This window comes from Seriola dumerili, unplaced genomic scaffold (genome assembly GCF_002260705.1).
Source record: "Seriola dumerili isolate Sdu_G_001 unplaced genomic scaffold, Sdu_1.0 BDQW01001709.1, whole genome shotgun sequence".
Taxonomy (NCBI): Eukaryota; Metazoa; Chordata; class Actinopteri; order Carangiformes; family Carangidae; genus Seriola; species Seriola dumerili.
In genome coordinates, this window is record NW_019175964.1 from 59178 (window position 1) to 87173 (window position 27996).

Sequence of the window (27996 nt, forward strand, 5' to 3'; positions counted from 1 at the left end):
ATTTTCTGTATAAAGAAACTCTTTCTTTTATTTTCTACAGTGAATTAAGTGAATATGTGGTTTTGTCAACAGCAGAAATTCCTAAAGTGACACATAAAAAAACGAGGTCTTCAGACATCAGTTGTTGTTTATCACTGATTGATCCAATCTTCATATTAAACCTCTGATAAACCTCACAGACCTGAACACACATTAAACCATTAACAATCAGTGTAGAGTTAAACCATTAAACCCATTAACAAACATTTTAAACAGTTTAACCATTTAACAGCTAAATGAAATGGTTGTAAACATGCAATTAACCACTTCATTTAAGAATTAAACAATAATTTAACTCGTTATTTACATGTGTTCGAGCGAGTGTTCAGCACCGATTCACTGGGGAGCCTGTTAGTACATTTAATTAAGTTGAATAATTAAAAGAGTGAAACACAGAATGTAGTGTAAAACATTATATTTATGATAGAAATTAATACTTTAAATTAAATTTTACTTTTATCGTTTTAATTTTGTTGTATTGACATTTGAATTGGTTTATTTCTGTCTCTTTCTTTACTTGAAAAGCTTCTTTGTTTGAGTGTGACAAACATTTATTCTTGTTCCTATTATTTAGTTTTATAGAAAACAGCCAAAGTTCAGACTGAATTTCTGGGTTTAAACTGATTAAAGTGAATCACACAAACAGATCAGATGAACTCACTAAACTGCAGTATATATACCAGTATAATAAAGTTTTACCAAGATAATACAGTGTTTACCCGTGTAATAAAGTATAAACTGAAGTATCTACCAGTGTAATAAAATATTTACCAGTATAATTCAGTATTTACCAGTGTATTACAGTGTTTACCAGTATAACAAAGTATCTACCAGTGTAATAAAGTATTTACCAGTATAATTCAGTATTTACCAATATAATAATGTGTAACCCACAGTTCTGCCTTGTTTTCAGAGCAGCAGCAGAAGCAGGTGGTCGACAGATAAAAGTCCAGTAAGAACCTTTTGTTTCTCTCCGTGTGACAGAGGTTTAATCCGGATGTTTCAGATTTACCTGAGCAGGTCGTCTCCTCAATCCCCTAAATCCTCCAAACATCATCTCAGAATCAGATTAGAGACAGAAAGTCTCCACAATTCCAACTAAACTGGTCTAAACTGGTATGAACTGACAGAGGCTTAATCCGAGGAAGACGAGGATGAAGGAGTAAATCTCTTCTTTAAAAGAGCCTCCTATGCTCCTTCAGTCTTTCATCATCACTTCACCTTAACTGGTCGAGGGTCAAACTGAAGACACAGGTACTATAACTTTGTTTCTCTTGCTTACATGTTAAATTCATTATCAATCACAAGTCTTTAATCATTCTTTCTGTTTGTCACTTATTCGCATGAGAAGTGTGTTTATTATGGATCCTCCACCTTCAGAAGCTGACCGATCGTATGACTTGACGACTTATCTTCAGAGCTGGGGCTGTATCATAACCAGGCTGTGAGTTGGATGAAACATGGGTATGATACGACCTCAGTTTGGAAGTGATTCACTGCAGCTTCAAACACAAACGGTTTTCCTCTTAAAGAATTTTTCACATTAAAAGTCTCTAACAAATCAAAGGTTTTTGTGATTATATTAATACTCTATTTTACCTCTATACATATAGAAGGCAGTGAGTGAGTCCAGACTGAAGTGTTTCTTTAATAAAGAGTTTTATCGTGAAAGATTTTCTGATTTTAAAACTTTGTGTGATCATAATTGTTTTCAGTATTTGATTTATTCCATTTAAGTTAGATTTCATATTTTTCTTTGCTTCTTGTTTCTTCAGTTTGTTTAATTCTGAGAGAATCAAGCAGTTTTACAGGTGTTTGGTGTTTCACATGGACAGGTGAAGGACCAGCACATGGAGGCTTTAGTCATTTTTTTTATTCACTCAGCTGCTCTCTGGGTCATGTTCCTTCCTGACAACATAGTTTACTCAGTGCAAAATGCTTCTAATAACTGACTATCCTCCTTGCTATTGAAGACCACTACTGCCCTCTTCTGTCATGGAGTGAACATCACAGATGCTACCCAACATCTCTCTTGTTGTGCCTGTTCAACAACTATACAACCACAAGTGTTTATACAAGCTTAAAGCACTTGACAAAAAACCAACTCAGAGCATATTGTGATATTATTCAAAGATATAACTTAATGATTGTTTATTTTATAAGATACAATCTGCTGTAGCTCCCCCACACCTCAAATAGTTTAACAGCTGGTTGTGAAATAAGACACAAGGGCAGACTGTTCTATAAAACTTCTTCTTCTTCTGTAAATTTTAGAGACTGTAGTCTTAGTCCTTTTAACATTAATGTTAAATGGCTGAAAGACAAACAGTCATGTTGTCATTACAACAAAGGTTAAGTGCTGGCTAAAAGCAAATCATAGCTGTACTGATTTCTAGGTAATTGCATCTCTTGTTAATTGTTTTTGTTTGACTGTTTGTAGCTTGTTGTGCTGTTGTCTCTTTTTAGACTTTTCTTGTGTATGTTTTTAGCTAATTGAAGGGTATTACTTATTGTGTTGTGTTTTGTGTTGTTTTACAATTGACTGTTTTAATTCCATTACATATGTAAAAGCCCAATTAGGGACATGAGTTGAGAATTAGCAACAGTTATAAATTCTTTTGTGCAAAACATTGCTTTCATACCCTGTTTTGAAACTATGTTAAATTGCATCATCCCTATCAAATAAATAAAGAAATTAAAAACTAAAAAAAGAAAGGTCTGTTAAAGCCTCTCTGAATGTTTACACACTGTCTATGCTTCAGTTTTCATCAGTGTTATGAAATGATTATGTTTTAATTGTTATATGTGTATATATTGCTTATGCTCAGGGACAACAGGTGGAAATAAGGCATTGTGCTTTACACTGATTGTACACTGTTGCTGTTTTAAATAAACCAAAAAATGAATGAAAATGAAATGATTTTAATGTTGTCCATGCTGAAATAATTATTAATGAAACAGTCTGATTAACCGAACTTGTGATTCATTTGACAACTAAAGGTTCAAACCTTCATTTGAATTAAAATAGTCACTTTTTAATTTATAGATAATTAATATACAGTTGTTTTAACATGTTATTGGTGACTCATCACAGGTCATCACTTCACTGTGGACAGTGTCTGTTTTTGTGTTATTGGACTGACCTGATAAAATGTTGCAAAGTGTCACAGGAAGGAAAAAAATACATAATTTTATCATTTCATGTTTCCTTAAATCGGTTGTGTGTTGTAGAATTATCACTTTATAAATTAAATGATAAACACTCTTCAGTTTTGTTTCAATTGCCTTCTGCTAATATAAAACTATAATATGATTAATTAGTGTTGACATAATACAGCACCTCAGATCCAAAACACTGCACAACTTGTGCAGCAGTAAAAAGGATGGCAGGGTCTGAGCAGATATAGAGTGTGAGGTTTGAATGAGATTTGCTTTATTTATTACTGTTTACAAAATGAGTTCCTTTTTAATGGATTTCTGTATACTGTATATACCCATAAGAGTAAGATAAACTTAAAGATTCTTTGAAATCGACCTTGTTGTATTTGTCCTTTAACATGGTCATATAACATTTTAATTTGAACTGAATGTATTTCATTGTTTTTGTCCACAGCCGTGTTAAATTTAACATATTTTGATTGGAGTTCTGAGTGAAGTCCTCTTGGCATGACAGAGCGGAACTGATCGTCTTGCCTGTGTTTCCAGTCGGGACAGGGTCGCGGTTGCACGCGGGAAGCTTGTGCGAGATGGCGGTCGGCGCTCAGACCGTTTAGGACTCTTTCGGATCCGTCGTGTTGGATAAAATTCTGCCTTACCAGATCCCTGCTTCTGACCCGAGTTATGGAGGGGGGCAAACCGAGCCTGGCCCTGGTCTACCAGGCGGTCCAAGCCCTGTACCACGACCCGGACCCGGCCGGGAAGGAGCGAGCCTCGGTGTGGCTTGGAGAGCTCCAGAGATCGGTAAGAAAATGGGAGAGGCCGGGGAACCGGAGCAGCGGGGTGGAGGACTGAGGCGTCTGAGGGGGTTTTAGTGTTGCCTGCCTGGACCGGGTCTTAACAGTTTACTTGCTTTAAAAAGACCAGGTGAACTGAAGTGCGCAGTCTCAGAGGAGCCGCAGGATCCCGTTAGCATCACAGCTAAGCTAAGCTAGCTAAATGAATGGATGAAAACACAAGCTGTTAGCTGTGTGGTAGCTTCATTGGCTGTCTGCTGTCAGGTAATAAGTTCAACGTAGTCACTGTAGTGTTAATCACAGATTGTTGTTCTGTCCGAAGAATTAAATGCTTCCGTTTCAGACTGAGATTCTGTGTTTAAGTCTCAGAGGGGTTCAGCAGGCCCTGGCTGCTGCACAGTGCTAACTCTGTTAGCATGCTAGCATGGCTAATATCACTGTTACGGCAAAGTTTAGTCGCTTACTTCGTGTAACTAGTCATTCTAGTTGAAATCGGTGACCACTGGTTCCTGTTTATCTGTGCTTAACGGGCAGGGCGGGCCTCCGCCGAACTCCATTCAAAATTCAACACTTTGAAACACGGATGATTAAACCGTCGGTTCCAGTCAGATACTGTGAGATTAAAGAGACAGTGATTCAGAGTTTCATACTATGTCGGGTCATGAAGAATAAAGTATAGTCATGCAGGTCTAAATGTTATAGTGACGCTGACGTTAGTGTGTCTATCACAGGGCGTGGCTAACACTCAGACCAGGATCAGGTTTTAGATGAGAGGATGTAGAAATCGAAGGTGATGTCTTCACACTGCGGTACTTTATTCCTGTTTCATACTGTGTTTCTGTTGAGTGAAAGTTCACTTTATATTCACTGTTGTAGTCCAATTTATTATAAACAGGACCTGAACCAGCAGTCTGGTCCTGGTCCTGACTCTGACAGACAGATCATTACAAAACACTGTGATCTGAATGTTTTCAAGCATCATGACTGACATATAGACTGTTGACATCAAGAATCTACTTCGGTCTGTTTGACTTTGGTGAACCTGCACAGGTGACAGTCATCGCACAGGTGACTGCCAACAGGACATGAGTTACCTGTAACAGTTTTATCTCTATAGAAACACATCAGTGTTCTGTCAGTTAGTTAGTTAGTAGGTAGACAAGTCAGTTACTGAACCGGCTCACTGGAGACTGGTCTCATTCATGTAGACCAGACCAGAGATCAAACCAGATCACTAAATTGAGGTTTTTCATGATCAGAGACCTGGGCTCGATGGAAAACATCATGAGGAAAGATGTGAAGGAGAATTCATCAGGACTTAGAAGAAGATAATCGCGGTGCGGAGAGAATCAGACTGCACTTACACTAAGCTTTTTTTTTTTTAACTAACTTTATTAATAACACTTGGACGATAAATCCTTTTTTCCTAATTAGAAAAAAACAAAACAAACAGGATTGATATATTGAAGAAAACATGAAAGGAATATACAAATAGAGAAAGTTGAGCCATTAAACTAATAACTAAACAAAGATAAGGAACTGAGCAAGAGATCACAATAAATTATATTCAGACATAAGTGTCCTGACATTTCTATACAATTGGTAAGACGAGAAAATTCATGTTTAGGTATTCACACACTGCAGGGATTTAGTGAAACAACATTTATGACTTGTATTTTGGATTTCCATCAGTTCTGGGTCGTGTCACAAACATAAAACAGCTGCTCTGTTGTTTCTACATTTATGTGGCTCTGCTGTGGTAAAACTACAATGGTGCGGCGCTTTAAATAGTGCTGCAGCAAGGAATTGTGGGACAGTATTTCTCCTTTCCTTTGGTAAAGGAAACTCCAATGTGTCCTCTTCTAAAGGAGATAGGTTAGGAAGCATTGAAGCTCCTGTCCTCAGCTTTTATCATGGCTGCCGCTCAGATACTTGAGCTCATTTCACTCAGTCTGAACCTTCAGAAGAAAAAAAGACTTATCGACCACAGACCTGATCTCTGTCAGCTTAAATCTGGATCATTGTAGTCCAGATCTCAACTGTGCGGGATTGTGTCGGGTCCTTCGGATTCAGACTAAGACTCAGGTTCAGGTCCAAGTCTGACCTGTCCTTTATGATGTGAGGGGGGTCTAGGTCTGAGCTGGTCGTTATGATGTTAAGACCTGGTCTCCTTTTGAAACACTGGGATACACAGAGTCTGGATCAGGGTCATTTAGTGTTTTAATGTCTCACACCTAAGATGATACTTATCTCAGTGATGTAGCACAGTAAACTACAGTTGGTGCAGCTTTTCAAAGTGACCATCTCTGACCAGCTGCTCAGGTGTACACAGGTGTAATGACATCACTTCCTGTTCTGTCCCTCAGATGTATGCGTGGGAGATCTCAGACCAGCTGCTGCAGCTCAAACAGGACGTGGAGTCGTGTTATTTTGCTGCTCAGACCATGAAGATGAAGATCCAGACCTCCTTCTACGAGCTTCCACCTGAGACCCACAATGCACTGCGAGACTCTCTGCTGACCCACATCCAGAACCTCAAAGACCTGTCCCCCATTATCGTCACACAGGTAAAACTGATCACCTGCTGAGCACCTGTTCTTTTATCAGAGTCGGTGATAAACCCTTTGAACCACCTGGGACCTGGTTCTAACCAGAACTATGGAGAACCTTGTGAATCTCTGTGGTGTCAGACTGAAGAGGAACCTCAAACAGAACCAGATTCACCAGATACACATTACCTAACCGTCATGTAAACGTTACCTTACCGTTATGTAAAAATTACCTGACGCATGGTTGGTTCCAGTAAAAAGTATATCTGTGTCTCTGTGACTGTTTCATCATCAGCAACTTCCTGATGTTAAAACAACATTAACTAACCAACCTCTTTCTCTGACTCTGTTCTGACTTGATTAAATTTGGTAAAAAACTGATGAGTTCAGGAGTATGTCGGTGTGTTTGTTGTTGATCTTATTGATTATTATTATTGATTAAAGAGTCATAGTGACATCCTGAATTTATCTGCATCGTCATTAACCTATTTCTCTCTTTTCTGTCAGCTGGCTTTAGCAATTGCAGATCTCGCTCTTCAGATGGCCTCATGGAAAGGATGTGTTCACACACTCATAGAAAAGTAAGAATTCACAGCATCACTCGGGATCTCTCTTGTATAAGATAGAAAATCAACATGATTAAATAAATCAGTGTATAAGAAACACTCACAGTGCTGACTGCAGACAGGAAATTCAAATATCAAATATTAGTTATAATTTCACTGCAGGCAGAATGAAAACAGACGTTAACACTGCAGTCAGGTGTGTTTACCACCTGCAGGATATTTCACAGTCACACCTGCAGATATATCCTCTGATATTCTGATTCACCTGTCCGTGTCTCCCCCTCCTCTCAGGTACAATAATGACATCAGCTCGATGCCCTTCCTGGTAGAGATCCTCACTGTGCTGCCTGAGGAAGTTCATAGCAGATCTCTACGAATTGGAGCCAATCGGAGGACAGAGATCATCGAGGATCTGGCTTATTACTCCAGTACCGTGGTCACTCTGCTGGTCTGTTTCACTCTCTGTTTCATATTTAGTATTCAGCTTTATTCACATGACATGAGGTCCCGCTGCTTGGTAACAGAGTTGTGCCTCATCTGCATTCTCATGATATCTCAGTAACTCTGAGGGAATTTCTTCAGCACAAACATTCACTCGGACTCAAAGATGAACTGATGAGATTTTGGTCAAAGGGTTAGGGCTAGATGTTGTAGATGCTGAGGAAACCATTGATGTTGCTGAAGGAGCTGTAGACGCTGTAGCTACTGGAGGTGTGATTCTTCCAGGACTGAAGAGAGCCGTATAACAACACTACAACTCTTCTAGTCTGACGTCAACATGTTCATGAAATGTTACTGTGTGTGAACTGTAACATCTGTTGTAGCAGCGCTCCACACACAACGTTCACAGAAGGTATAATTAGCTTGTTTAAGCTAACACTAATGTTAGCATGTTAAAGCTAATGGAGCGACAGCTCATAATGTAAGCCGAGCGCTCGCATCATTAGCAGCTACAGTCATCACTGTTCAGTCTGTTAAAATACAACACTGTTTTTTAAATGAATTTAATAATTAATTTAATACTTAAATGTAATGATAGTCAGATCTGCTTGAGCCCTAATGATGAGCAGTAATATTGTAAGTCTGTTAACACACCTTCAGACTGGATCATGTGTTAAGTTCTAAACATTTGTCTAATGTTGTATTTTCTCTTAGTTTGTAAAATATGTCGCTGTCTGTGCACTTGTCCATGTTGGCGTTTGGTCACATGCTGCAAACTCCGCCCGTTTAATGTGAAACCTGGGTTGAGTCACTGAGTTGATGACCTCTGTTGTGTGGCTACGGTTGTTCGTGAAAAGACAAAGTATGACAAAGTCTGACATGTTGGATTTACATCAGTATGTTTTACTAATAAATTCACTCATTCATTCAGATCTATAACCTTCAGAGAAGATATGACAATATGATGGCATGATGACAAACAACGTGTCATCAAGATGTGTTTCTTTTGGATTTCAGACGACGTGTGTGGAGAAGACGGGTAATGATGAGAAGATGCTCATCAAAGTGTTTCGCTGTCTGGGTAGCTGGTTCAACCTGGGAGTCCTGGACAGTAACTTCATGGCCAGTAACCAGCTGCTCATGGTCCTCTTCCAAGTCCTGGTGAGAGTCACTGTTTCTAAAGGATGTCTACTTCATCGTGTAAAACACTGGAGTAAAAACAGACCTGGTGTATGTTTGTGTTGAATGAGCTGCTGATGTTTCCTGATGTCTCCGCAGCAGAGGGATGAAACGTCCACCAACCTCCATGAGGCGGCGTCGGACTGCGTCTGCTCGGCCCTCTACGCCATAGAAAACGTGGAGACCAACATGGCGTTGGCTCTACAGCTCTTCCAGGGCGTCCTAACGCTGGAGACGGCCTATCACATGGCTGTGGCCCGAGAAGACCTCGACAAGTGAGGACATGCAGGAAACTGGTTCTGATTGTGTTGTTCAGGACTGTCAGTGTGATCAGTCACATTTCTGTCTGATGTCTGTTCGTAGAGTGCTCAACTACTGCAGGATCTTCACCGAACTCTGTGAGACATTTTTAGAGACGACAGTCAGGAGTCCAGGTCAGGGTATGGGAGACCTGAGGACACTGGAGCTGCTGCTGATCTGTGCAGGACACCCACAGTATGAGGTACGAAGATGACCACAACACCGATGACAGTACCCCACAACATGCTTTCTTAGTTTGTTTAAAGTGTGAACCTGGTCCCTGTTCTGGTCTCTGTGATCCAGGTGGTGGAAATTTCCTTTAACTTCTGGTACCGTCTTGGAGAACATCTGTATAAAATCAACGATGCAGCGTTGCACACAATCTTCAGACCGTACATCCAGAGACTTCTGCACTGTTTGGCTCGACACTGTCAGCTCGATCCAGACCACGTAAGAACCCTGATCAGGTTTACACAGAACCACCTCTGACTTATTAAGTCCTGAACCTGACCTTTAATATGTTTGTTTAATAATATGGTTGTATTTATGAAAGAGTTAGGGTTACATGTAAACCAAAGGCCTGACCTTTTGACCCGACAGGAGGGAATCCCAGAGGATACCGATGACTTCGGAGAGTTCAGGATGAGGGTGTCTGACCTCGTTAAAGATGTCATTTTTCTTGTTGGATCCATGGAGTGTTTCTCTCAGGTAACGTCAACCTACAATTCTCACAAAGGCGTGTTCTGTTTAAATATGACGATGGACAATTTTTACTCTGTTCCACATTAAAGATGATCTCATGTTTCTATGTTGAAAGATGTTCTCTGTTCTCACTTATACTACATGTTATAGATGTTCTCTGTTTCCACGTTAAATTCCATTCTCTGTTTCTATGTTGAAAGATGTTCTGGTTGTTCTTACACTTCTCTTTTTGTTCTCAGTTATATTCCACGTTAAAAGAGGGGAACCCTCCCTGGGAGGTGACGGAGGCCGTTCTCTTTATCATGGCTGCGATTGCAAAAAGTGTTGATCCGTGAGTATCTGAGGGAACAACAGGAAACAGAACCTGGACTGTTGAATACTTTCAGATTTAAAGACACCAGTTATTGTCAGACTAACATGTTGTTGTTCTGACTGTGTTTAATCCAGAGAGAACAACCCAACACTGTCGGAGGTGTTGCAGCAGGTGGTGTTACTCCCTGAAAGTGTCCACATGGCGGTTCGATATACAAGCATCGAGCTGGTCGGAGAGATGAGTGAGGTTGTCGACAGAAACCCAAGATTCCTCGGTAGGAAGCTACGTCTGAAAAATAACTGTTAGATGGTCTGATCTAATGAGAAAGACGAAAGACGAAAATTTGCCGCTTTTTTCCTCTAAGATTTAACCAACAAAATATTAACAGATAGTCAGGATACACCTCAGGTAGACAGGTAAGTCAAACACCTGTACAGGTCCAATGGAAGTTAAGTTTTACTGTCTATTTCTTGTCAGACCCCGTGTTGAACTGCCTGATGAAGGGTCTCAGAGAGAAACCTCTGTCTGACTTTTATTTTGATGAACTGTGTACTTCCTGTCAGACCCTGTGTTGAACTACCTGATGAAGGGTCTCAGAGAGAAACCTCTGGCCTCAGCAGCAGCGAAGGCGATCCACAACATCTGCTCAGTCTGCAGAGATCACATGGCTCAACACTTCCAGGGTCTGCTGGATATCGCTCGCTCACTCGACTCCTTCGCCCTGTCCACAGAGGCCGCCGTAGGACTACTCAAAGGTAAATCGGTACAACTGTAGTGACATCATCAGGTCAGTACACTTGTTGCTATGTTCTCACCTGTTTGCTTAACCTGTGCAGGTACAGCTCTGGTCCTGGCTCGTCTTCCTCTGGAGAAGATTGCAGAATGTCTCAGTGATCTCTGTGCTGTTCAAGTCATTGCTCTTAAGAAGGTGAGTCACCTGTTCACCTGTTTTAATGTGTTAATGTGTGTGTGTGTTAACACTAGGACCGCCAGCATTCTAGCATCCCCTAAAGCCGCCACAATGTCTCCCAGACTATCATATGTATTTACATTGTTTGGTTTACAAGCAGCTGTTGAAGTGGATAAAATAAGTGTTATTACTTCTCCTTCCTCATATAATGTTGTGTTGGGGGTGGGGGTGGGGGGGGGGATTATGTTAGAGAACGATTGACTAATAGTGACCGTGTGGCACCGCCTGAGGCACCTATGGCACACACCTGCATCTGGAGAAGGTGTGTGCGCTCTCATGTCGCTCTGAGGTTTATTTGATTGTTATTTTTTGTTATTGTTTATTATCAGCAGTCATAGTTTTTTTTTTACAATGGTTCCACCTGGAGCTGATGAAGCCTACGAGCTCTCACAGTCTGTCGTGCCTTATGTTCTGGACCAGACAGCAGCCGGCAGCACAGTTGAGATTTATTGGACTGAATTATAATTCTTTATTCGTTCAAAATGAGTGTGATTTTAGATGTTACTGTTTATAGCCTATAGGCCTTTTATTTATAAAATCAAGATCTAGTTTGTACTCACAAAATAAAGTTTGGAGTGGACATACTGACAGATGTGCCAGCTGACAGTGACTTTCCTCATCACTAAAGCATCAGACTCACCCTCGCTCAGGTCCTGAGGAAGTAACAAAACCTCTTCATCGTATATTCTTCTTGTTTTTCCTTCCTTCCTTCTCTCTCTCTCTCGCTCTTTCTCTCCCTCTTGCTCTCTCTCTCTCTCCAGACCCGCATATAAAAATGTAATGTTAAATGAAAACAATAAACAGTGACAAACATAGACGGGCAAAAACTGCAAAATGGAAATATGTTATAATTCCTCTGGCCACAGCGGTCAGAGGAATACAAGCACCGAAATCTTGTGTATTTTATTTTAATACCTTCTAGGCTTCAGAAAACATCAAAAGCATATACTGAGGAAAAGTCAACCTGTAGTTTTGTTAACAGGTGTTGACAGGTGTTGTTTAGCTCACACTCAGGATGTATGTTTAGTTAACAACAAAAGAGAAAACGATGAAACTAAAACCAGGTTTCATGTTGATGTTGTTTCAGCTTCTGGCAGAAGAATCCACAAATGGTAAATCAGCTGATCCCACCGTCTGGCTCGACAGACTGGCTGTTATCTTCAGGTGAGTTCACCTGTTCATTTACCTGTAGTCAAATTTTTCAAACTGGATTCAAATGAACAGACACTGAAGGTGAAAGGTGTTGTTTGTTTTTCCTCAGACACACAAACCCCATTGTAGAGAACGGACAGACTCACCCCTGTCAGAAAGTCATCCAGGAGGTAAAACACCTGGTCTCACCTGTTTCACATGTGGTTTACCTGGAAGGCTCATTTTAATATTTACACATAAAAAGTATTTTATTAATAAATAACCATAACTCACCTGTAGATCATATTTGTGTCCCGCGACTCACCTGTAGATCTGGCCGGTGCTCTCAGACACCCTGAACACTCATCAGGCTGATAACAGGATCGTGGAGCGATGCTGTCGCTGTCTCAGGTTCGCTGTTCGATGTGTTGGGAAAGGCTCGGCCTCCCTGCTGCAGCCACTTGTCACTCAGGTGAGACACACCTGCACCTGTGCCTAATGAACACTTAAATGACCTTTCCCATTTCAAGTGTTTCCTGATTGGATATTTGTTGTCATCAGATGGTGAGTGTATACCAGGTGTATCCACACTCCTGCTTCCTGTACCTGGGCAGCATCCTGGTAGATGAGTACGGCATGGAGGAGGGCTGTAGGCAGGGACTACTCGACATGTTACAGGTAATAATACACCTGCTCTCCAGCTACACTCACCTGTTCACACCTGCTCTCCCACTCACAAACAAGAGACTTTGGCTGAGCTGTGATCCAGGCTGACTGTATGATGTTGATGATGATGACGACGATGACCTCTTCCTCCTCCAGGCTCTGTGTATGCCAACTTTCCAGCTGCTGGAGCAACCAAACGGTTTGAGGAATCATCCCGACACCGTGGACGACCTGTTCAGACTGGCCACCAGGTGAGTCAGCCGGGTCACCTGAACAGATACTGTTTACCTGCTGAGGGTCACCTGCTGAGGGTCACCTGCTGAGGCTCACCTGTGTCTACCTGTATGTGTTCTCAGGTTTGTGCAGAGGAGTCCTGTCACTTTACTCAGCAGCAGCATCATCGTTCACATCATCCAGTGTGCGATCGCCGCCACCTCATTGGACCACCGAGACGCCAACTGCAGCGTCATGAAGTTTGTCCGAGACCTGATCCATACCGGGGTCGCCAATGATGTGAGTCCACCAGGACAGAGACAGAGACTGACACTGTAGGAACAGACCAGGTTCAAGAGTCTGTTCATCAGGCACCTCAGTTTAATGTCTGTCTCTCACCTGTCTGTCTGTCTCTTGTCTGTCTCTCCTCTCACCTCTCTGTCTCACTCCAGCACGAGGAGGACTTTGAGGTGAGGAAGCAGCTGATTGGTCAGGCCATGGAGCAGCACGGTCAGCAGCTCGTCACTCAGCTCATGCACTCGTGTTGTTTCTGTCTCCCGCCATACACGCTGCCTGACGTGGCCGAGGTGCTGTGGGAGGTCATGGTGTTTGACAGACCTGTGAGTAAACACATCAACACCTGCTCAGGTGTGTCAGTTAGGTGTACCTGCGGTTCCTGACTGTGCTGTAACCTCTGTGTGTCATTTCAGACGTTCTGTCGCTGGTTAGAAAATGCTCTGAAAGGTTTACCAAAGGAGACGACAGGAGGAGCTGTGACCGTCACTCACAAACAGCTGACTGACTTCCACAAGCAGGTCACCAGGTGAGTCACCTGCAGCAACAACAGCAGTCGACGTCTCACTGACCCTGTAATCATTTGACTTCATCTCCAACATGAGTCAAATCAAAGATCCAGCAGGTGATCCAGTGGACAGGAGATCATGGGATCATTCAGATGGAGAGACGTGAGGCATTCAGGGACATGTGGGGAGATTGTGAGGCATTCAGGGACATGAGAGACTGTGAGGCATTCAGGGGCACGTGGGGAGATTGTGAGGCATTCAGGGTCACGAGAGACTGAGGCATGAAGGACGTTTCAAACAGCATTGGACGTGTTGCTTGGTTTTCTAAGTGTGCTGATTGGTCGTTTCAGCAGCCTGAGGCTTATGACAGCTTTCTGTCGAGACTCGTCAATGTGAAGGTGGAATGCAGTAAAACTGGAGTTCGTATGGCGGGTTTAGACTTGAAATCAGGTGACACCTGAGTTTACCTGAACACACTGAACTACAGGAGGGGGATGTTTTAATCTGACAGTTTTATAGTGACAAACGTCTGATTCAACCTGGACAGGTGTAAGTTTCCACATATTTACACCTGCTGGAGTTTAATGTTTTGCTGCTGTTTTCACCGAACAATAAATTCTAACACTGATCAAATAGCAACACCTGCAGAAATACAAACTTCACATGAAAGACACACATGACGGGCTCTCTGTCATAGTAACAGTGTCTCTCACAGTCCACTAGCCTAGCAGTAGCCCTGTTGTCAAACTGTTGTTTCTTCTCTTCAGTGCTGAGGAGTGTAAACAGGTGTGTTGGGCCATCAGAGAGTTCACCAGACTGTTCCGATAGCTGCAACCTTCACACAACACCAGGTAACTAATCATACAACACAGGTAACTTTATTCTTCCAGGAGAATCAACATCATGCACTGAACTTGAACTTTCCCTCTTCAGGTTAAATGTTTTGTTGACCAACATTCAGAGGTGACGGCAAAAAGCTGCGACTGCAGACGAGGATCCAAAGGGATGAAGATGGAGAAAATGAAGATGATGATGGAGGGACTTTGAATGTGAAACGGGACGAATCACTCTGAAAGACTGACAGAGTGAGGACTGATTGGACAGACTGAGTCCTCTCCCGCAACCCCTGAGCTCACCTGAGCTCACCTGCAGCAGGTGTCAGGTGGGCGGGGTCAAGACCGGGAGGAGTTCACAAAGTGAACTGATGCAGATCAGTCCTATTGGATCTTCACTAGTGATAAATCAGAGGATGTGCCTGGTCAACAGTTTTTAAGAGAAGATTTATTTTTGGGACTTTGGTCGTGATGTTTATTGTCCGTGCCATAAAAAAAGCCAAACATTTCCCATGATGCTTTTGGCTGAGCGGCTGCCTGAGGAGGCGTAATGCTGGAGGATTTGGCGTCACCTTTGACCTTTTTAACTTTGGTTGAATTTTAGTTGTTTTTCCACAAAGTGAGACAGAGGGAACTCTGGGTAATGAGACGGAGAGACTGACACCATGACATCATCGGTGATGTAGCCTTGTTGTAAACAATAAAAAAAACAGCTGAAACAACAAAGTGATGGTTCAGTGTTTTAATGTGTTAACCCTGTGAGACGGGCGGGTGCACTGAGCGCCACCTGACTCATTACTGCCCCCCTGTGGCTGATGAACAAAGACACACTGCAGATTTTCACAGTGGCACTTTTTCAGGTTTGGTGGATCAGAATTAGGAGACGGCATCTGAAAATCACACAGGTGAGATTTCATTACAGTGTTTACAAGTGTTTTCATTCAGTGTTTATAAGATGGTGTCATTCAGTATCAGGGATTTGTCTTTCTGTTAAGTTCTATTTAGTCTAAAGTAACTATGAAACATATTCAAGGTGACCAACAGTCCAAAACCCAAACTATTCCAGTTTAGTGTGGAAGGGGTTTTACTGCTCGACTGCTTGTCCCAGCACCAGTTTATTCATTAGGCCTCACATATCCATGTTACCAGGGTAACCAGCTGATGGTTGTTTTACATATTTCCTGTTGTCAACCAGATTTTCTCAAAGTGAGAAGGAGATGAAATCCAGACGTCGATTCAAGAATCAATCATTAGATCAGATGTAGAGAGGCAGACTGAAGAACCACAATATGTTCAGGTGTCTTCACTTTGTTATCTTACACCATCTGATGAATCTGTACAGGTGATGTCACTGCTGCCCTCTAGGTAATGTGATGTCATCATTTCACCTCTGTCCTTTGTGTTGATCTTTACCTGCGGAGATCCCGTCTAAGAGTTCTGGTCAAGCTGTTTTTTTTGTTTGTGGTCACCTGATACTTGGACCTGGGCCAGCAGAGAGACCAGACCACGTCCTGAGAAACCGAACCAAAGCAGAAACATTTCATCCTGTCCCGACTTTAAAGTTGTCAGTGATCCAGACAGAAACGTGGATTTCATCCTCACTACAGAACAAACATCCTGATGATTTATGTTTTCTTACAGTTTGTCTTGATCATAAACAATTGTGGAATCATTAAAGTCAAAACAGCAATATTAACAGTAAATGAAGAAATGTGGCATTCAGGACACTTGTGTTCTCTCTTTCTTGTGAAACTGCAACTAATGATCATTTTCATTGATTTATCAACCAATTGTTGTCAGTCATTTAGTTTATAAATTGTTAGTAAATAGAGACAAATGCTATCACAGTTTCTAGCCTTCAAATGTTGGTTTGTCTGACCAACAGTCCAAAAGCCAGAGATTCAGTTACTGTGACAGAAAACAAGAAAACTGAAAATACTAACATCTGATTGTTCGACTCATCGACCCGATCGCTAATCGATCGGCTCTACTTTCTTGTCGTGAAGGAAAAGTCAGGAGGTAACTAACATCTGAAAGCTTCATCCACTGAGCACAAAAATGTTTTCTGCAGATTGTCTGTGGAACCAAATAATGAGATGGATCTGGACTGAGTGCTGAGGACCAGATCACAGTAAAGACCTGTTTCCTGGTTAATCAATTAAAACTTCGTGCAGTCTGAAAGAATACTGCAGCGGTGTTTATTTAAATCCTGAACTTAGTTACATAATGTAAAACAAAATGGTGGTCACTGAACATGTCAGAGGATAACTCAGTTCAACAGTGTTAGCTCACACAGAGGAAACATCTGTTTCACTTCCTGTAAAACTGAGCTTAGATCAACTGATGAAACATTTTTTTAACTCAATATCAGTTAAACAAACCAGATGAAAAGTGTATCTTTGAAATAATCTTTGTTCTGATCAGTTTTGATCGATCATCAATAATCTTTAACAGATGCTGTAGAGCAGCATCGACATGAAGTCATCAGGACTTCACAGTGTGAAAGGTTAATTAAAGGACCAGTTCAGAGGTTAATACAAACACCTGGAGAGTACAGGGACTCTGGACAGGAAGTGGATTAACTATTCGTCTCAGGTCCTCCGGAACCTCTACACGTTCTGGGGCTGATGATCATCCCCTGGATGCGTTTGATCAGGACACGTTGGGGGTCCAGGGCCCCTGGATGTGTTGGCTCTGCAGGAGCCTCTGCAGCTCTTTAAACTGCTCCACTGTCTGGTCCTTCACATCAGGATTTGAGATCTGTAGTCGGATGCTGTCTGTGGACCAGCTGAGTTCTCCAGAGAACATCTCAGTCAGGATCCGAGCCACCACAGGAACCACCTGAGGACAGCAACCAGGTTAAAACTGGATAACCACAACTACAACAACCATGTTACTGCAGGAAATTTGTCAAAACAACCAAAACCTTTGGTACAGTTGTCCCAAAGCTTTCCACAATCCCCAAAACTGGTTTAGTGCCCCCCAATGATCACATTCAAATGTGCAGTATGAATCTTTTCGATAGACTCGGAGACCAGCCTGCTGACCTGGACCATGATGAGTTTCTTCTCTTTGGGTTTCTTGTCGGGCCAGTCCTCCCCAAAACAGAAGTAGATCTCAAAGGGTGGAGGATTCGGAGCTTCACCTTTCTGGAACAGGATCAGTCCTGAGGACAGAACATTTATTTGAACATGAGGCTCAGAAGTGGAGAAACTAAACCTTCAGAGCAGAGCATTCAAACTCGTTACCTTGCAGGAAGTCATTGAGGCTGAACACTTTGATCTTCTTTTCCCTCTCCATGGGATTCGGTGGACCCTGTTCGGGCATACCTGGTCCAGACCAGAACACCTTACACTGACAGAGGCGGACGGCATAGATGTCTTGTTCACAGATCTCCAGGATCAGACCTCTGTCCATCACATCCAGCAGGGCCTCGGTGTAAAACCGCTGCTTCTGATTCTGGATCTCAGACGTACCTGGGAACAGGACCTGCTGCAGGTTGATGGGTCCAAACAAGTCCACCTGCTCCGGTGTTGGTTCCAGGTGTCCATAGTACAGCCGGCAGCCCTGAGGGTTACTGACAGTCAGAGAGCCCATGGTCCTGCCCCTGTACTGGAACTTCAGGTCCAGATCTGTTACTACGGCAAGAGAGAGAGAGCAGACTGTTACTACAGCAACACCGAGACACGGACTGTCGTTGGATTGTTGAGATTTTTCAGTGTGAAAAATGTAATTGTAATAAAAATGAAGTTGGTGACGACTAGTGTCACGTTTCTGAGTCAGACAACCCTATTGGCTCCAGTGGGAGCCAACCAGAATGTCTGATTCAGAGGCTTTGCTGCGAGTTGCTGGATTATTCTGAGCTCAAAGCAAATAGAAGTTAACTGTAGAGACAGAGAGAAATCAGTAAGATCTTTAGTGCAGCTTAGGGTTTGTGGAGGAGAAACTCCAGACAGACCCTGAAGTTAACCTGAAGTTAGTCCTGAAGTTAACTTGAAGTTACCCTGATGTTAACCTGACACATCCTTTGTCTTCAAGATGGAGACCAGTTACCTGAACATCCTGCCAGCGGAGTAAAACCTTGTGGACCCATGAAGACCTCTTCACTGGATGCATAGAGACTAAATCTTTTGAATGTAAATCATCACTAAAACCCAAACAGGGTTAGGGAGGTCACTGGTTAAGGGTCAAAGGTTAGAGATTGCACTCACATGGGATGCTGCTCAGCAGATCATACTTGCAGGGTTGGTGGTTCTGAGGATCCCCCTGGGTCTCAATGCCTCCCATGCTGCTGGACTCCATTAGGTCTGGCCCGGGGGCAGCAGAGGAAGCCGAGGGGGGTAGAGAGTTCACGTCCTGGAGCCCGTTAGAGAGTCCTGCAGGATGGACGAAGCTCCCCTGATCCACCATCTGACCCCGAGCCTGAAGGTCAGAGGTCATGGGGAGGTCAGAGGTCATGGGGAGGACTCTGTCAGGGAGGAGGGGCATCGGGATCACATGAGGAGGTCGAAATGTCCCACTGGAAGATAGACTGAACTGTTTCACTTCTGAACAAGCCGAGAAGGAGCTGAAGGAGGAGGGGTCATTGATCCTGGGGTCTGAAGAGACATTACATCATTACATTGCATCATGACATCATCAATCATCAACCTTGTTTCCATGGAGACTTGCAGGAAGTTTTACTCACTGATGGTAAGGTCCATCAGGTTCGGCATCTGAGAATAAAACAGGGAAGTTTTCATCAGTCAGGTGATAAAATGTGAAGAGGCTGTACTATAGATTCCTACACTTTTTCTTCCTCACCTCCTCCTCCTCCTCATCGACACCGTCTGAAACAAAAACCACAGTCAGACTCAACAGGAGCCCAGCCGGTAGTTCAATCTTGTGTGATCATTCATTTCTATCATTTAAAATCTTTACTGGGACAGTCAGCTGACTGGTTATATAATGTTGCTCAAGTTTAAACTTCCCTCTTGTTTCTGGTTTTGATCAGAATCTTCAAGTTTTTATGAAGAGTTATGACGTTACGATAAAGAAGACGCTGAATAAGTTGGTGGTAGAAGTTGAGTTAACTCTTCTCAGAACAGTAAAAACTCACTGAGAACAGGAAGTTCACCCCTGCACAGGTATGAGATGGTTACAGTAAGGATCACCTGGGTTCCCCAGCTGCTCGCAGACCTCGTAGATCTTGTACGGTTGGACCGGAGTCTCTTTAGTGCCGTCATACTTCAGCTGAAACTCTCTGCTCTTGTTCAGAGCACAGCGAAGGTTTGCTTTCCACTTGGCTGGGTCGGGTTCATCCACACCTTCCTGGTATTTTCCTGTCTCCAGAGCCCATGCCTGGAAGACACAGAGCAGCGTTTACAGCATGTGCATAGATTTACATACATATATTTAATGTAAATAGTGTGATTTTACTCAAGTAACAAACTATAAAAAACAGCAGCAGATCTAGCTGCGTCCTGTTGTTTTATTTCAACAATCTTAAGACAAAGTAAAACAAAAATACCAGCTAAAAAGAAGTGGACACGTAAAATCATCTTAAAGGTTCAATGGAACCATTTTAAACTGAGGGAAATAAAAGCAGAAGCAGAAAAGAGGAAGTGACATCATCAGTAAAGTTCAACATGGCCATTATTGAGAAACTGAAATGAAACTGAGGAGCAGCTTTACTTTCATTAACTGTGTCAATGATTTATTTTCATGAAAACATATTTTATTTTCTTGTTTTATTGATTTTTCATTGCTGAAGCTGATCATCCAGATAAAAATGTGTCTCCTACAACTGAACCCGGTCCAGCTGGAACCGGACTGACTGAACCTGGACCGACTGAGCCCAGACCAGCTGGACCTGGACCGAGTGAACCTGGACTGACTGAACCTGAACCGAGTGAACCCGGGCCGACTGAACCTGAACAAGCTGGACCCTGACACATCATATATGATCATATTTGGCCATCATCGTTGTCATGGTCAATCGTCTGTTTGTTGCGTCACTCTCAGACTCTTCTTTCATTTTTCAGTCACTGAACAATATTGATGAATCCCCTGCGTCCTAATTAATAATCAATAAGGCTTCTGTCTTAAATAACAATTAACAGGCCGCTTCAGCGTCACACTGTTAATGACATTAATGATCAGTTGTTTTAATCAGCTGATCGTGGTGATGTTCAGACCTTGAAAATGGTGTTCTCTTCATCGGACGTTGGCGTGTGGCGTGTAGCGTGTTTCCAGGGGATCTGGAAGAGTCGGTGGTCTGGACTGAGCCACTGTAGACCAGGATACCTGCCACTGTTCACCTGAGCTAGAAGCCAGGGCTTCAGACGGATCCTCCGAGGCTGGATGCTCATGGTGAGAGCCTAGGCGGGAGGGGGGTGGGGGGGGGGCTGGGAGCACTGGGTGAACAGGAGAACAGGTTCAACTCACAGCACACATCACTGCACTGCTTCATGAATAAAACATGTGAGAAATATGAATTTATTTGTGGCTGTGTTGCCATGGTAACGGTGTCCTGTGACCTTCAGTATTATTAAATCCCTCACTTTATAAAACTGGTCCTCAGAGATCCACACTGATCTGTGACCAGTCTCTGTTCCTTAAAAGTTTTGGGAAGTCAGTGAGTCATAGTCCTGGTCTAAGACCTCAGATCAATACAGACCACATCAGATCAGATCTCTAATCCGGATCTATGTGGTCCTGAGAAACTTGATCTGTGTTTAATTAGAGTAACTGAGCGCGCGCGCGCGCGCGTGTGTGTGTGTGTGTGTGTGTGTGTGTGTGTGTAGTGATTTTAGTGATGGACTCACCTGATCCTGGTCCTGTTTCGTGAGTCGTCAAACATTCGCGGGTTCAGACTTTAATCCTCTGCCGCGTCACGGTGACATCAACGAACAAACAAACTAACTAACTAACAAATCAACAAATAAACGAACAAACAAACAAACAAACAAACAAACAGAATCTCGGACAGAAAAGTGAAAAGAACCAGAAAAGAAAAAGAGAAACGTGATGGGGCTCGGCGATCCGTATCAGACTACAGTCAGGTCTGACACAATCAGTACTACTTCCTGTCCGACAGTTCACTACTAACAAAATAAAAGCTTTGTTGGTTATTTTAATGGTAGTTTGATTTTTAGAATAAAGTCATGTGTTTTTGTCAAATAGTTATAAAGACAGGAAGCAGGAATCTGTGCGGTGATTGGCTGAATGTTCGAGGAGGAAGAAGCCCAATATGAAAAGAAGAAATGCGACGACAAAGTCAGTTATTAAACAAACACATGATTTAAATCTGTATTGATCCAGTTACTGTCACTGCTGCGTGGGTTTGACCTAATTCAAGCTCTAACATCTAACTGGAAGAAATGGTCGTGAAAAATAAGGTGGAGGCGTGGCCAGTGATTTATTGTGAAGGTGTATCAGATAGTTTCCGGTGTGTTACGTCCCTCTACACGTGACTTCACAGTCTGAAAGAGTTTTTACAGAAGTCGGTCTACTTTAGGTTCCTCCCTTCCTCCTTCCGCCACTAACGGAAACTAAGAATGAAAAAGATTTAGATAATCAATAATATTGACTAATGATCAATAACGTTGACTGAGTAACCTACAAACACGAACAATTAACTAATTACTAACACTAATTAAACCAGTGTCTAACCTGACCGGTTGTTTACACTGAGTTCATCAGCACAGACTTTAGCTTACAAAATTTGAAATAAATATAAACAAATATCAACAAATATTAACATGTGAACAAATATGAACATATAAACAACTATGAACATATATAAACACATACAAACATGTAAACATATATAAACATATAAACAAATATAAACATGTAAATAAATGTAAACTTATATAACCAAATATAAACATGAACAAATATAACCCCCCTCCAAGACACCATGATGCATGTTACGTGATGTTTTACGTGGTGACCAGCAGGAAGTGCTGCAGACTGACTGAACTGATCTCAGGTCGGTGGAGTCAGTGATTTACAAAAACAACTATTTACTGTGAGAGAAGCAAACACCTGACTGCTGTGAAGCTCCATCTGTACAGAGAGAGGTGAGGTCTGAACACCTGGAGACACATGATATATATCCTCTTCATACAGGGTGTGTTCTTGTATGTGAATATGAACATGTTGAGTGTGTGTTGATGTTCATGTATGAAGATGCCATGACGCTGTCGATGTGTCACATTCAAGTTGCTGAAGATGTTGGTTATTACCTATTCAGGTGTGTCCTCAGGTGTGTGTGTGCACATGTGCTCTGGAGAAGAAGAAGAAGACAAGAAGGTGCTGATAGAAACGTGTAATTTAGTATGTCTGTGTATATCATAAGTTTATATCATAGACATATGTTACATGAATATATATCCATCCCAAAGCCTGTCAGTCTATGTTAATTATATATGTAAATATAAAAGATAGAAATGTGTGGTGAAATTTAATTTTAAAAAAATTAAGAAAATCATACACAAACATATAGAATTTAATATGTATGTTGTTTTAATAAAGTTACATTTTACTAAGAGTATTTCATTTGTGTTATAAACTTATATCTTAATATATCCAGACGATGGACATATGTCATAATAATATATCCTATTATAGATGACATATATGGTAAATTAACTCTAGATATAGGGACCAATATGTCATATATGTCATAAGTCAAAGTAAAATAAAGCATAAAAAGTAATAGCATGATAAGAACTAAAAAGTCGTAGTGTAATAAGGCATAAAAAATGTCATAGTATCCTTAAGAATAAAAAAATCAAAAAATGTCATGCTATAGTAACGCATAAAAAGTCATAAAAACATCGTAATAAGGCATAAAAACATCATAGTAGGGTAAAGCATAAAAAGTCATAGTATAGCACATAAAGTCATAGTATAGTAAGGCATAAAAAGTCATAAAAGGTTATAGTATATTAAGGTTTAAAAAGTCATAAACCATATGGGATAAACCATAGTATACTTAGGTATAAAAGGCTATAAAAAAAATCATAGCATAGTAAGGCATAAAAACGACATAGTTTAGTAAGGCATAAAAAGCTATGAAAAGTCATTATCCTGCCCTCAGTGTGTGTCTGTACACAAATCGACAGGTAGCGAACAAAACTTGAAGAAATCCCAGAAGCTGGAGTAAAGTTTATATTCTTTACTGTTGTCTGCAGCTCTTCAAGTTACAACTTGTAAAACTGAAATAAACGAAAATATGGTATGTTGCACACGTTATAAAATCTACTGTGTGTCAACAAAAAAGAAAAGATACAATGCCAAATGCCACCTGCTAACTCTACAAATTCGTCCTTTATCTAACATAAATTATGTATAAAATTCACTTGACCATAAGACACGTTACACTCAGATACAGATTAACATGACTCAGCAATATAAAGAAGCTAACAAATAAGTAGCAGCAGTAAGCAGCAGATTAAACAAAGTTTTAGCTTTAGCTTGTAACACAGAGCTTAAAATACATAAACACAATGTTGTAAAATGTGATTCTTACATGAACAAATGATACTTACAAGCAATAAACTGAAGGATGGACACAGCTTCAAAATACAGGTAGAAAACTCAAAGCAGACCTCATGGCAAAACTAGCACTTTCTGAAGAGAAGAGGAAAAAACTGGCTGACCTGGCTGCATCACATGACAAACTTAACCTATAGCCTTGAAGCTGGAGAAAACTCAAAATGCCCACCAGAAGGAGAAACACAACATTTTGAATATAGAACATAACAGTCATAGTATATTAAGGTATAAAAAGTAAAAAAAAAAAGGCACAGTATAGTAATGCATAAAACACAGTATAGTTAGTAAAAAATGCTACAAAAAATCATGTATAGTAAGGTCATAAAAAGTCATAAAAACATCACAATATAGTAAGGCATAATAAGTCATAAAACGTCATACTATATTAAGGTATATAATGTCATAAAAACATCATAGTATAGTAAGGCATAATAAGTCATAAAACGTCATACTATATTAAGGTATATAATGTCATAAAAACATCATAGTATAGTAAGGCATAAAAATTCATAAAAATTTCATAGTATAGGAAGGAATAAAAAGCTATAAAACGTCATAGTATAGTGAGGCATAAAAAGTCATCGTATAGTAAGGTATAAAAATTCATAGAAACATCATGGTATAGTCAGGCATAAGAAGTCTTAAAAAACGTAATAGTATAGCAAGGCATAAAAAGTCACAAATACGACATAGTAAAGTGAAGGAAAAAAAGTCATGAAACGTCATGGTATAGTAAGGTATAAAAAGTCCAAAAAACGTCATAGTATAACAAGGCATTAAAACGACATCGTATAATAAAACATAAAATGTTATAAAAACGTCAAACTATAGTAAGTCATAAAAAGTTATCGTATAGTAAGGTATAAAAATTCATAGAAACATCATAGTAAAGTCAGGCATAAGAAGTCTTAAAAAGTCATTCTATCATAAGGCAAAAAATGTCATAGTATATTAAGGCATGAAGACATCATAGTATATAAGGTATAAAAAGTCCTGGACATAAAAAGTCATGGCAAACAAACAAAAGGCAGAAAAAGTCATAATGTAGTAAAGCATAACAATGTCATAGTATGGTAAGGCATAAAAAGTCATAGTTTAGTACGGCATAAAAATGTCATAGTGTACTTAGACAAAAAAGCGTCAAAATACTTCTTAGTATATAAAGGTAAAAAAACATTAAAAAAAATGTCAGAGTATAATAAGGCCTAAAAAACACAAAAAGTCATAGTATAGTAAGGCATAAAAAATATCATAGGACAGAAAGGCATGACAAGTCATAAAACATAACAATGTCATAGTATTGTAAGGCATTAAAAAACTTCATAATATATTAAGGCATAAAAAATGTCAAAAAATGTCATAAAAACCACATAGTATAAGCTATAAAAAAAGCCATCAAAATGTCATAAATACAACATAGTATAGTAAGACATAAAAAACATCAAAAAACATCATAGTATGTAAAGGCATAAAAATGTCATAATATGATAAGGCATAAAAACGTCAAAAACGTCAGATAGTAAGGCATAAAAAAAACGACAGTTTAGTAAAACATAAAAAGGATATAGTATAGTAAGGCATTAAAAATGTCATAGTATATTAAGTCATTAAGTCATAGTAAAGAAAGTCATAAGGTTATAGTGCAGGAAATCATGAAATCATAGTATTGGAAGACATAAAAAAGCCATAGTATAGTAAGGCATAAAGTCACAGTATATTAGGGCCTCAAAAGTATTCATGATGAAATTTTCTTGGGATTTTTCAACAGAAATTAAAGTCATATATATCCACCATTTTATGTTTACTCCTGCTAGCAGCCTGACTGTTAGCCCTCAGAAGACAGAAGCACATACAAACAGCTGATCACAATTTTACACTCACATACAAAACCTGTTTTTATCTTTTTAAATCTGATCAGAATCAAACTGGAAAATAGAAACGACTCTGATCCTCACAGATTATCAATGTTTTTATTTGTAATCATCAGACACTGATCAACAACAGCAGACAGGAAGTCAACATGACAGGAAGTAGGGATGCCGCGATCATGTTTTTTACCCCCGATAGGATCATCTATGAGTGAGATCGGCCGATATGATCATATTTGTCATGCATTGCAGATGGCGTACGTTATATCATTCTCATACACTTTGTTAAAGTTGCACACAACCAACATGATGTTTTGATTTGGTGCCTGTTGGGCCGGGGCGGGGCTACACTACACAGCACACGGTCTACCCATCACGTATTTTTAATTAAAATCGGCCGATCTTTTCTGGCATTCCAAACAAGAAGTCAACATGACAGGAAGTCAACATCACTTCCTGTCCAGGAACAGGAAGTCAGCATCACATCTCTTAGCTCTTCATCATTCATTTACTTTTTTCTGCTCTCTGATTGGCTGCTGACCATCATCCTGTTCCAGTAACATCTCCTCTGATTGGGCCATTTTCATGTGGTCGAGGAGTCCCCTAGTGATCATCACTGTGAACACCTGGATGGTCCACACTCTGACACCTGCAGATCAGTCTGACATCTTGGTGTTTGATGAGCAGGAGGATCAGTGATGATGATGGAGGATGATGATGATGGAGGATGAAGCTGAGAGAATCTCCTGGTGTAGACTCCCTGTCGGCCATGTAAACTCTCTGACTGTGAAGAAGACTCGCAGTGACGACTGAAAGCTCTGGTGTTGTAGGAAGAGTCATCCAGAGAGAAAACAGGTCGGCTGGAGCTCACCTGTTCACAGAGAGAGATTAAACCTGTTCACAGAGAGAGATTACACCTGTTCACAGAGAGAGATTAAACCTGTTCACAGAGAGAGATTACACCTGTTCACCTGTTCATAGACAGTGATTAAACCTGTTCACAGAGAGAGATTACACCTGTTCACCTGTTCATAGACAGTGATTAAACCTGTTCACAGAGAGAGATTATACCTGTTCACAGAGAGATATTAAACCTGTTCACAGAGAGAGGTTACACCTGTTAACAGAGAGAGATTATACCTGTTCACCTGTTCACAGACAGAGATTAAACCTGTTATCAGAGAGATATTACACCTGTTCACAGAGAGAGATTATACCTGTTCACCTGTTCACAGACAGAGATTAAACCTGTTATCAGAGAGATATTACACCTGTTCACAGAGAGAGATTATACCTGTTCACCTGTTCACAGACAGAGATTAAACCTGTTCACAGAGAGAGATTAAACCTGTTCACCTGTTCACAGAGATAGGAAGCACACCTGCAGCAGGTTCAGCCTGGTAAAAACATTAGTGACACTAGATTTAGACTGACTCCTGATTCACTGTTCACACTGAGACTGTAATCTGGATTAAACACGTTTGCATAAATGTTTATAACTCTGTGATTTACCGAGAAAATAATAATAATAATAATAATAATAATAATAATAATAATAATAATTATTATTATTATTATTATTATTATTATTATTATTATTATTATTTTCTCGGTAAATCACAGAGTTATAAACATTTATGCAAACGTGTTTAATCCAGATTACAGTCTCAGTGTGAACAGTGAATCAGGAGTCAGTCTAAATCTAGTGTCACTAATGTTTTTACCAGGCTGAACCTGCTGCAGGTGTGCTTCCTATCTCTGTGAACAGGTGAACAGGTTTAATCTCTCTCTGTGAACAGGTTTAATCTCTGTCTGTGAACAGGTGAACAGGTATAATCTCTCTCTGTGAACAGGTGTAATATCTCTCTGATAACAGGTTTAATCTCTGTCTGTGAACAGGTGAACAGGTATAATCTCTCTCTGT

At 40.7% G+C, this 27996-nt stretch overlaps 2 protein-coding genes across 3 annotated transcripts; one reads left to right on the top strand and one right to left on the bottom strand.

The window, feature by feature from the left end:
- The first annotated feature begins 3762 nt into the window (after positions 1–3762).
- tnpo3 (transportin 3) lies at positions 3763–15384 on the top strand. The gene is made up of 23 exons (XM_022768581.1): positions 3763–3999; positions 6359–6559; positions 7049–7122; positions 7399–7555; positions 8566–8709; positions 8827–9002; positions 9091–9229; positions 9331–9477; positions 9628–9735; positions 9969–10060; positions 10177–10316; positions 10606–10797; positions 10879–10970; positions 12100–12176; positions 12274–12334; positions 12475–12615; positions 12705–12821; positions 12966–13060; positions 13166–13322; positions 13475–13642; positions 13733–13845; positions 14593–14676; positions 14759–15384. The coding sequence occupies exons 1-22, from the start codon at positions 3880–3882 to the stop codon at positions 14651–14653; spliced, it is 2772 nt and encodes a 923-aa protein (XP_022624302.1). The 5' UTR covers positions 3763–3879; the 3' UTR covers positions 14654–14676; positions 14759–15384.
- Position 15385: 1 nt separating this feature from the next.
- Positions 15386–21025, bottom strand: irf5 (interferon regulatory factor 5). Of its 2 annotated transcripts, none has more exons than XM_022768583.1 (8): positions 20835–21025; positions 19812–19998; positions 19462–19487; positions 19346–19373; positions 18870–19256; positions 17907–18290; positions 17706–17824; positions 15386–17499 (listed from the first exon to the last, which is right to left on the bottom strand). In XM_022768583.1, exons 1-8 carry the CDS (start codon positions 21006–21008, stop codon positions 17311–17313), a joined length of 1494 nt encoding a protein of 497 aa, XP_022624304.1. In that variant the 5' UTR covers positions 21009–21025; the 3' UTR covers positions 15386–17310. The 2 variants fall into 2 exon arrangements, with proteins under 2 accessions (XP_022624304.1, XP_022624303.1); XM_022768582.1 differs by having other exon boundaries at positions 17907–18296.
- Positions 21026–27996: the final 6971 nt, after the last annotated feature.